At 64.4% G+C, this 10,551-nt stretch overlaps 2 protein-coding genes across 2 annotated transcripts; one reads left to right on the top strand and one right to left on the bottom strand.

The window, feature by feature from the left end:
- Nucleotides 1-354: 354 nt before the first annotated feature.
- On the bottom strand, nt 355-5,942 carry LOC142050987 (putative Kunitz-type serine protease inhibitor). The gene is given in 8 exon segments (XM_075080184.1): nt 355-600; nt 603-689; nt 791-823; nt 952-1,122; nt 1,237-1,281; nt 2,986-3,138; nt 3,141-3,155; nt 5,858-5,942. Coding segments are annotated over 8 exon segments (669 nt in total). The 3' UTR covers nt 355-520.
- Nucleotides 5,943-6,964: 1,022 nt separating this feature from the next.
- On the top strand, nt 6,965-9,484 carry LOC142050988 (protein phosphatase 1 regulatory subunit 14A-like). The gene is given in 5 exon segments (XM_075080185.1): nt 6,965-7,099; nt 7,101-7,259; nt 8,687-8,767; nt 8,870-8,902; nt 9,214-9,484. Coding segments are annotated over 5 exon segments (429 nt in total). The 5' UTR covers nt 6,965-7,042; the 3' UTR covers nt 9,313-9,484.
- The last annotated feature ends 1,067 nt before the right edge of the window (nt 9,485-10,551 follow it).

Here is a 10,551-nt window from a genome sequence, read left to right as displayed (position 1 = left end):
AATCCTGAGCCCCCCCCAGAGGGTGGTTCACAACTCCCTTTATTGAGGAAAAAAAACCCAACCCCTTTAAGGTATAAAACCCCCCCCAAAATTACATAATTAAACCCTAAAACTGGTTGATTCGACATAACAATCCCCCCCCCAAAAGCAAGGGGGGGCAGGGCCCCCCAAAATCAGTAGGACCCCCCCCCAAATCATTGGGGGGGGGGGGCTGGCCCTGTGGGTCCAGCCAGCAGCTAAATCCAGGTGGGAAAAGGCAGGGAAGGGGGGGGGGGGGAGAAGCTCCCCAAAAATTGGGGCTGGGGGGTGCAAAGGGCCCCCCCCCCCCCCGGCATTAGTGAGTCCCCACAACCCTGGTTTTGATAAAAGCATCTTAAAAAAAAAAACAACCCCAAAACACCCCAAAAGAGAGAGAAAAAAAGGATCGAGACTGCGCGAGGTGGCCAAAAGGCCCCGGGAGAGTCATTTTGGGGGTGTCTCTGGCCTCCGGGGGGGCCCCCAAAGGGGCGCCCCCCCCCCCTCAGAGGGTGTAGGCGTTGCTCATGAGATACTCCTTGTCGTCGGCGGGGCTCCAGCCCGCGCCCGGCGCCGGCAGCTCCGCTTCCTCCGGCACGTCTTGAGGGCGACGTCCGCCGCGTACCCCAACAGAATAGCCGCCAGGACGGCCAGGAGCACCCCCAGGGCCAGCGCTGGCGTGGGGTTGGGGGGGGGGCGGGGGGGACACACCCCAAAAATGAGGTCATTGATGTTCACAGCGGGGCGGGGGGAGGCGGGGAGGGGAAATCCTTACCTTTAGTGGAGAGGAAATCGCCGCCGGTGTCTTCTGCGGGGAGAGAAACCGGCGTGAGACGGGGCGCGGGGGGGGACGACACACGCGCGCGCTCGGGTGCCCCCCAAAGCACCCGGGGAGGTCCAGGCACCCCGTTTTTCCCCGTCCCACCCCACACGCACCTGGCTTGGGGCCGCAGCGGCTCAGACACTCCTCCCGGCTCTGGTAGTTGTTCTTATTGCCGCGGCAGCCGCCGTAGGTGAAGCGGCGGCAGGTCCGGTTGGCGGGGCTGTAGTACCAGCGCGGGAAGGCGGCGCGGCACGGGCCCGTCACCCGGGGCACGGCGCAGTGCTCTGGGGGGGCGCAACGGGGGGCGCTGGGTGCAGGACCCCCCCCCCCCCCCAGCGCTCCTGGGGATCATTGATTGGGGGGGTGGGGAGGGGGGTTCGGCGGCGCCGAGGTGTTACCGGCGTAGGCGAGGTCGGCGTCGCTGGGCTCGGCTTGCTGCAAAGCTGGGAGGAATGATGGGAATTACCCCCAAATGACCCAAATTGGGGGGTGATTTTGGGGTGTTTGAGGCCAAAGTACTAAAAAATCCCCAAAATGACCCAAATTGGGGGGTGATTTTGGGGTGTTTGAGGCCAAAGTACTAAAAAATCCCAAAAATGACCCAAATTGGTGGGTGATTTTGGGGTGTTTGAGGCCAAAGTACTAAAAAATCCCAAAAAATGACCCAAAGCAGGGGTGATTTTGGCGTCTTCAACGCCAAAACACTAAAATATCCCCAAAATGACCCAAACTGGGGGTGTTTTTGGAGTGTTTGATGCCAAAACACTAAAAAATCCTCAAAATGACCTAAACCAGGGGTGATTTTGGTGTCTTTGATGCCAAAACACTAAAAAAAAAATCCCAAAAATGACCCAAATTGGTGGGTGATTTTTGTGGAGTTTGATGCCAAAATACAAAAAAATCCCCAAAATGGCCCAATTTGGTGGGTGATTTGAGGGAGTTTGATGCCAAAACACTAAAAAATCCCCCCAAATGACCCAAATTGGTGGGTGATTTTGGGGTGTTTGAGGCCAAAGTACTAAAAAAACCCAAAAATGACCCAAATTGGTGGGTGATTTTGGGGTGTTTGAGGCCAAAGTACTAAAAAATTCCCAAAATGACCCAAATTGGGGGGTGATTTTGGGGTGTTTGAGGCCAAAGTACTAAAAAATCCCAAAAATGACCCAATTTGGTGGATGATTTGGGGGAGTTTGATGCCAAAACACTAAAAAATCCCCCCAAATGACCCAAATTGGTGGGTGATTTTGGGGTGTTTGAGGCCAAAGTACTAAAAAATTCCAAAATGACCCAAATTGGGGGTGATTTTGGGGTGTTTGAGGCCAAAACACTAAAATATCCCCAAAATGACCCAAACTGGGGGGTGTTTTTGGAGTGTTTGATGCCAAAACACTAAAAAATCCTCAAAATGACCTAAACCAGGGGTGATTTTGGTGTCTTTGATGCCAAAACACTAAAAAAAAAATCCCAAAAATGACCCAAATTGGTGGGTGATTTTTGTGGAGTTTGATGCCAAAATACTAAAAAAATCCCCAAAATGGCCCAATTTGGTGGGTGATTTGGGGGAATTCGGCACCAAACCAGTCAATTTAACCCAATTTGGTGGGTGATTTGGGGGAATTTGGCACCAAACCAGTAAATTTAACCCAATTTGGTGGGTGATTTGGGGGAATTCGGCACCAAACCAGTCAATTTAACCCAATTTGGTGGGTGATTTGGGGGAATTCGGCACCAAACCAGTCAATTTAACCCAATTTGGTGGGTGATTTGGGGAATTCGGCACCAAACCAGTCAATTTAACCCAATTTGGTGGGTGATTTGGGGGAATTTGGCACCAAAACAGTAAATTTAACCCAATTTGGTGGGTGATTTGGGGGAATTTGGCACCAAACCAGTAAATTTAACCCAATTTGGTGGCTTATTTTGGCACCAAAACAGTAAATTTTTCCAATTTGGTGTCTTATTTTGCACCAAAACAGTAAATTTATCCAATTTGGTGGCTTATTTTGGGGAATTCGGCACCAAAACGGTCAATTTAACCCAATTTGGTGGGTGATTTTGGGGCGTTTGCCGCCAGAGTCGGCGTTAGAGCCCCCCGCGCCGGCTCCCGGGGGGGTGGGACAAGGGGTTGCCCCGCGCCCGCGCCTCACCCGCCGCCGGGGCGCAGCTCTGCCGACAGTCCCGCTCCGTCGGGAAGTTGTTGGCGTTGCCGTCGCAGCCGCCGTAGACGAAGCTTTGGCAGGAGCCGGCGGAGCCGTTGAACCACCACCGCGGCACCGAGGCCCGGCACCGTCCCACCGCCACGGCAGCGAGCAGGGCTCTGCCGCGAGGGGACCCCCCGTGAGACGCCCCCGTGAGACGCCCCCGCCGCAGCCCCCGCGCCCCACGTTTTTGGGGGCGCGGGCGCCACCTCCCTGGGCCGGGAAGGGATTTACCGGCTCCCAGTGCGAGGCAGAGCCCTGAAATGAGGTTTTTCCCCCCAGAAAGCCCCCCCACCGCCGCCAGCGGCCCCCTGGGCAGCGAGCTGTGCCCCGGCGCCGGAGCGAAGGCAGATCGACCCGGATAATGAATAATTAACCGAATAATGGGAATAGACTTGAGTAATATCAACAAATCGACTAACCGGACCCCGGCTAAACCCGGCCTGACCCCCGGCTAAACCCAGCCCGACCCCCGGCTAAACCCCACTAAACCCAAGTAAACACAATAAACTAGACCCAGATAAACCCGACAAAACCCGACCCCTGACTAAACCTGGCCAGCCCCTGATTAAACCCAACTAAACCCAACAAACTGGACCCCAGATAAACCCGGACCCCCGACTAAACCCCCCAGGTAATAACAATAAACCAAAGACCCAGAAACTTCCCGCTTGAGCCAAAAACCCAGCCTAAATCCCTAAATTCGAGCTGGCGGATTTGCCCAAGTTTGCCGCAATATTATCCAGCTGGGACCCGATTTCTGGCTGAAAGTGATGAAATATGTTTAAAAAAAAAAAATAAAACAGCAGCCCCAAAAGCCACATTTTTGGCTCAGGAAGAGAGAACTCCCCGTGGGATCGGGCTCCCGCAGCCGGGGGGGGCCCCAATTTCCTTCCTCGTTAAGGCGCCGGGGTAACGAGCCGGGATTAAAAGTGCAAGTCGTTTCCTGTTTACATCGATCCCAGCGAACGCGCCCCCTCGGGGGCTCCGGGGTAACCCCGGATTACCGGGAGCCCCGTTTTTGGCTGGGGGGGGAGGAGGGGGGCAGGACGGAGCTTCAACCATGGTGGGGGGGGCTCTAATTGCACCCCCCAGGCTTGAAAACTCCTGAAACTACCCCAAAACCAGCCCCGGGGAGGGCTCGGTCTGGGTCTCCTCCTGGTAAGGAGGACATTTGTTGGTTTGGGGGGGGCGAACCCCCTTTTTTAACACACACACACCCCCCCCAAACCAGAGACGCTGGGGCAGATCCTCCCTCCCCTCCCCCCCCCCGAAAAAAAAGGGAACCAACAATTAGCCATTTTGGGGTTAAATCAACAAAAAAAGGAACAGGTTCTACCCGGAGAAGTGGCAGCGGAGCCGCCCCCAGAGCCGCCCAAAGGGCCCCCCCCCCGGATTTAGAGACACCCCCCCACCGAGACCCAGGGTCACTCCTCGAGGCCGTGACCCCACTCAGACCCTAAAGGTCATGCGCGCCCCCCCCCAGCCCCCCAAAAGGGCACAACCCCACATAACTTGCCCCCCTCCCCAAAAGGGGTTCCGAGACACCCCCCTCAAAAGCCACGATCCCACTTAGGGGCCTTCAGAGCCCCCCCGAAGGCAGGGACACCCCCAAATGTCAGGGCCCTTCAGAGCCCCCCCTGAGCCCATCCCCAAACCCCTCAGGAGCCTTCAGAGCACCCCCCCCCGAAGGCAGGACCCCCCCCTCCAAAGGTCAGGACACCTCAGGGACACCCCCAAAGCCACAACCCTCCCCTTCAGGAGCCTTTAGAGCCCCCCCCCCTCAAAGCAGGGACCCCCCTCAAACCCTCCCAGGTAACCCCCAAAGGTCGGACCCCCTCAGGATACCCAGAGACAGCCCCCCAAAACTACAACTTCCCCCTCAGGAGCCATTAGAGCCCCCCCCTCAAGGCGGGGACCCCCCTCAAACCCTCACAGGGAGTCCCTGAGGGTCGGCACCTCCTCAGAGACCCCCCCACAAAACCACAGCCGCCCCCCCCCCCCCCCCGCAGCCTTCAGAGACACCCCCCAAACCCTCCAGAGATGCCCCCGAGGGTCGGGACCGCCTCAGGACCCCCAGGGCCCCCCCAAAACCACAACTTCCCCCTCAGGAGCCTTCAGAGCCCCCCACCTCTAGGCAGGGACCCCCCCAAAGGTTGGACCCCCTCAGGACCCCCAGAGACCCCCTCCAAAACCACAACTTCCCCCTCAGTAGCCTTCAGAGCCCCCCACCTCAAGGCGGGGACCCACCGAAGGTCAGGACCCTCTCAGGACCCCCAGAGATCGCCCCACCCCCACCCCCCCCAACCACAACTCGCCCCTCAGGAAGCTTCAAAGCCCCTCCCTCAAGGCGGGGGACCCCCCCTCAAACCCTCCTAGGGACCCCCCAAGAGTCAGGACCCCCAGAGACCCCCCCCAAAACCACGCCCCTCCCTCAAGGCGGGGACCCCCCTCAATCCCTCCTAGGGACCCCCCGAGAGTCAGGACCCCCAGAGACCCCCCCCAAAACCACGGCCCCTCCCTCAAGGCGGGGACCCCCCTCAAACCCTCCTAGGGACCCCCCGAGAGTCAGGACCCCCAGAGACCCCCCCCCAAAACCACGCCCCTCCCTCAAGGCAGGGACCCCCCTCAAACCCTCCCAGGGACCCCCCCCGAGGGCCCGGACCCCCTCAGGACCCCTAAAAGCCGCGACCCCCCCCCTCAGGATCCCCCCCCCTCCAGAGGCCCGCGGGAGGCCGCAACCCCCCCCCCGCCCGGAGGCCCCCAAAGCCCACCCCCCTCCCCCCCCGCTGGCCCCCCCGGGGGAGGGGGCGGCCGGTACCGGTCGGGGGGGCCCCGCTGGGGGCGGCGGGGCCGGGCGGGAGCAGCAGCGGGAGCAGCAGCGGGAGGAGCCGCCCAGCCGCCATGGCCGCCGCCGCTGCGTCACACAGGTGCGCCACGCCCGCCCGCCTGCGTCACACAGGTGCGCCCCGCCCCGCCGCGCCCCGCCGCGCCCCGCCGCCAGGCCCCGCCCCGCCTCTAAGCCCCGCCCCGAGCTAAACCGCGCCCCTCAGCCAAAGCCACGCCCCCGCCTCTAAGCGCCTCCCCCGCAGCCAAGCTCCGCCCTGCCGCCGAGCCCCGGCCCCGCCCCTTCGTTTGCATGCGGCGCGGGAAAAAGGACTGCGCCCCGCCCTGTGGGGAGGCGGAGCTAGAGGGCGGTATAGGGGCTATAGGGAGCTGTGGGTGCTATGGGGCGCTATGGGGTCTATAGGGTCAGGGGAACTGTGGGTGCTATAGGGGTGCTATGGGGTCTATAGGGTCAGCGGAGTTGTGGGTGCTATAGGGGGCTATAGGGTCAGGGGAGCTGTGGGTGCTATGGGGTGCTATAGGGAGCTATAGGGTTAGGGGAGCTGAGCTGTGGGTGCTATGGGGCACTATGTAGTCCATAGGGTTAGGGGAGCTGAGCTGTGGGTGCTATGGGTCACTATAGGGGGCTATAGGGTCAGGGGAGCTGTGGGTGCTATGGGGCGCTATAGGGGGCTATAGGGTTAGGGGAGCTGAGCTGTGGGTGCTATGGGGCACTATGGGGTCTAGAGGGTCAGGGGAGTTGTGGGTGCTATAGGATGCTATGGGGCGCTATGGGGTCTATAGGGTTAGGGGAGTGTGGGCGCTATGGGGCTTTATAGTCTTTATAGGGTTAAAGGGGTCCTATGTGGGAGCTATAGGGGGGGCGCGGAGGGGATCTCCCCGGCACCGCCCTCCCTCCCCTCCCCTCCCCCGCCATCTCTTGGCCCCTCCCCCCTCGCTCTAGCCACCTCCCCCCCTCTCGCCCCCTATAGCCACCTCCCCCCCTGCCCCCTATAGCCGCCGGCTGCCGCGTTCCCCCCGCCCCCATAGCCACCTCCGCCGCTCCCCCCGCCCCCTATAGCCGCCCGGTCCCGCCGCCCCCTCCCCCCCGCCCCCTATAGCCACCCCCTCCCCCCCGCCCCCTATAGCCACCGGCCGCCCCGGCCCCGCGTCCCGAGCGATGGCGGCGAACCGCGTGGGGCGGCGGCAGGGGCGGGGGGGGTCCCCGGGCCGCCCCCAGGCCCCGGCACCCGGCGCCGCAGCCCCCCGCCCGCAGCCCCGGGCTCCAGCGGCGACCGGCCCGGGCCACCGTCAAGTACAACCGGCGGGAGCTGCAGCGGCGGCTGGACACCGAGCAGTGGATCGACGGGCGGCTCGAGGAGCTCTACCGGGGGCGGGTACGGCCGGCACCGGCGCCCCCAGCGGCACCGGGGCGGGGGGCCCAGCGGGAGACCCCTCCCGGGACGCCCGGTAACGGGAGCGGGGCGGGAGGACGGGGGGCCGGTTGCAGCCCCCCCCCCCGGGACGCCCGGTAACGGGAGCGGGACGGGCGGGCGGGGGGCCGGTTGCAGCCCCCCCCCCCGGGACGCCCGGTAACGGGAGCGGGACTGGGGGGGCGGGGGGCCGGTTGCAGCCCCCCCCCCCGGGACGCCCGGTAACGGGAGCGGGACTGGGGGGGCGGGGGGCCGGTTGGTGCCGGGCGCGGCTGGGTGGGACCCACGGGTGACCCCGGGCCCGGGACGGGGCGGGCAGCGCCCGGGGGCGGCAGCGGGACCTCAGGGCGCCGGTCCCGAGTGGGGGTCCCACGCGGGATGCTCGGCCCCGGCCCCGGGGGCTCCCCTCCATCCCCCGCTATAGTGGACCCGGTCCCCCGTGGGAGCGACACGGAGGGACCCCCGGGGTGGGGGACAGACACGCTTTGGGGGGGGTGGGGTTGGGGACACGCGCGGGGGGGTTGGGGGACACGCGGGGACACCCTGGGGGGGTGGTTGGGGACACGCGTGGGGGGTTGGGGAGATGCGGGGGGGGGTTGGGGACACGCGTGGGGGGGTTGGGGAGATGCGGTGGGGGGTTGGGGACACGCGTGGGGGGGTTGGGGGTGCCTGGGAGAGGCGGGGGGGGTTTGGGGACACGTGGGAGATGCGCGGGGGGTGGTTTGGGGACACGCGGGGGTGGTTTGGGGACACGCGTGGGGGGTTGGGGACACGCGGGGGGGTGGTTTGGGGACACGCGGGGGGGTTGGGGACACGTGTGGGGAGGTTGGGGGTACCTGGGAGAGGCGGGGGGGGGTTGGGGGTACCTGGGAGATGCGCGGGGGGGGTTGGGGACACGCGTGGGGGGGTTGGGGGTACCTGGGAGAGGCGGGGGGGGTTGGGGGTACCTGGGAGATGCGCGGGGGGGGTTGGGGACACGCGTGGGGGGGTTGGGGTACCTGGGAGATGCGCGTGGGGGGGTTGGGGACACGCGTGGGGGGGTTGGGGGTACCTGGGAGGTGCGCAGGGGGTTGGGGACACGCGTGGGGGGGTTGGGGGTACCTGGGAGATGCGCGGGGGGGTTGGGGACACGCAGGAGATGCGGGGGGGGGGGGGGGGGAGTTTGGGGACACGCGTGGGCCACGTGGGAGGGGCTGGGGACCCACCGTGGGGGGAGGGGGGAGGCGTGGATACTCGGGGCCACCCAGGACCCACGTGGGGAGGGGTTGGGGACGCTTAGGGTGCACGGAGGGTGGGGGGACACACACACACTCCAGCCCCCGCCCCCCCATGTGTGGGGGTCCCGGTGGCCTTGGGGACACCCAGGGACAGCCCCCCCCCACCCATGGCAGGAGGGGGAGATGCCGGACGAGGTGAACATCGACGACCTCCTGGAGCTGGAGACGGACGAGGAACGAGCCCAGAAGCTGCAGGTGGGGTGTTTGGGGGGCGGGGGGGGCACCCCACGCGAGTTTTATGGGGGGGGGACACACACGACACCCCCCCCTCACCTCCCCCCCCGTCCCCCCATCCAGGGCATCCTGAGGTCGTGCACCGCCGACACCGAGGTACGCACCCACGGGGGGGGTGGGGGGTGGTCTGCAATGGGGGAGGGGGGCACGCGTGGGGGGGGGGGACACGCGTGGGGGGGGACACGCTGCCAACCCCCCCCCTCCCCCTTCATGTTCTCCCAGCTCCGGTGGCTCCAACCGGGCTTTAAAAGGCAAAAATATTCAGCTCCGGCTTCCTCCGGGGGGGGGCCTTTTCCTCCCCGCTTATCTCCGGCGGGTGCGGGGGGGGGATTTTTTTTGGGGGGCCCCTAACTAGCCCCTCCCCCCCTTTATTTTATCCCCCCCCCCTTTTTTCTTTCCCCAAGCAGGATTTCATACAGGAACTCCTCGCCCAACTCAAGGGGCTCCCGAAACAACAAGTCCTACAGAGACCCAGCCCGGAGGACCCCAACCCCCCCCCTCCGTGACGCCCCCCCCGTGACCCCCCCCCCCCCCCGCGACTGTGGGGGTGGTGGTGGGGGGGTGTCACCCACTCCCAGCACCCATAACCGCCCCCCCAGCACCCACTGTACAGTATTTAAACCCACCCACCGTCTAAGTCCTCCCCCCACCCCCGGAATAAAACCTCGCTGCGCCTCATGGTGGGGGTGGCGTGTGGTGGGACCCCCCCCAAAAAATATGGGGACCCAGTAAGAGCGGGCTCCCCCCCCCCCCGAGCGGGGCCCCCCCAAACCAGCCCCCCCCCCCCCCATTACCCGCCTCCCTCCTCCAGCTCCATGTTTAGGCATCAGCCCGATCGCTCCGGCCCCGGGGGGGGGGGGGGTGTCACGGGGGGGGAGGGGCGTGGGGGGGACACGGGTGGGGGTGGGGGACACACACGACACCCCCCCACCCCAAAAAAGTGGGGACATCCCTGAAACCGCACCCCCAAATCGCCCCCAAGTTCGGGTCACTGCTGTGATGAGCTGCCCCGTTCCCAGCCCCCCCCCCCCCCCCAAGCTGTTTATAGAAGGATCCAGATGTTGGGAACATCTGGGCAGGAAGTGCCCCCCCCATCCCCCCCCAGCTTCCGGGGGGGCCATGACCCCCCCCAAAAGTGGGTGCTGCCCCCCCCCCCAAAATCATTAATTGCCTGGGAATGGGGCAATACTGGGGGGGGTACTGGGAGGGGGAAACTGGGAGTACTGGGGGGGTCTGGGGGTACGGGGGGGTAGGGGGGGCACAACCTATACCCCAAAAGATACTGGGGGGCTGCTGCACTTGGGGGGCACCCCATGGAGGAGGGATCAGGTGCCCTGAGTGTCCTCCCCTGGGGGGGGGGGGGGGGGCGCATGTTAGGGTGCTCCCCTGAGACACACCCCCCCTCGCACCCCAAGTCTCATAAGACACACCCCCCCGCACCCCACTGTGGGGGGACCCCGAAAACCCCACAGGCAACCCTGGGACCCCATAATACGCAGGCACCCCCCCCCCCGATGCAGCCCCAGAAATCCCAAACGCTCCCCCACCTGCACCCCCAAATCCCCCAGGAGCACCCCCACCCCCCACCTGCACCCCTGAAACCCCCAGACACCCCAAAACCCCATGCATTTACCCCAAAACCCCCACCTGCACCCCAACCCCCCCAGACACCCCCAAAACACCCATTCACCCCAAATCCTCTCCTGCACCCCAAAGGGCCCCCCCATTCACCCCCAAACTTCCCA

The sequence above is a fragment of the Phalacrocorax aristotelis genome, unplaced genomic scaffold (assembly GCF_949628215.1).
Source record: "Phalacrocorax aristotelis unplaced genomic scaffold, bGulAri2.1 scaffold_340, whole genome shotgun sequence".
Lineage (NCBI taxonomy): Eukaryota > Metazoa > Chordata > Aves > Suliformes > Phalacrocoracidae > Phalacrocorax > Phalacrocorax aristotelis.
The sequence above is the reverse complement of the archived record's forward strand: the minus strand, read 5'-3'. Positions and strand labels throughout refer to the sequence as shown.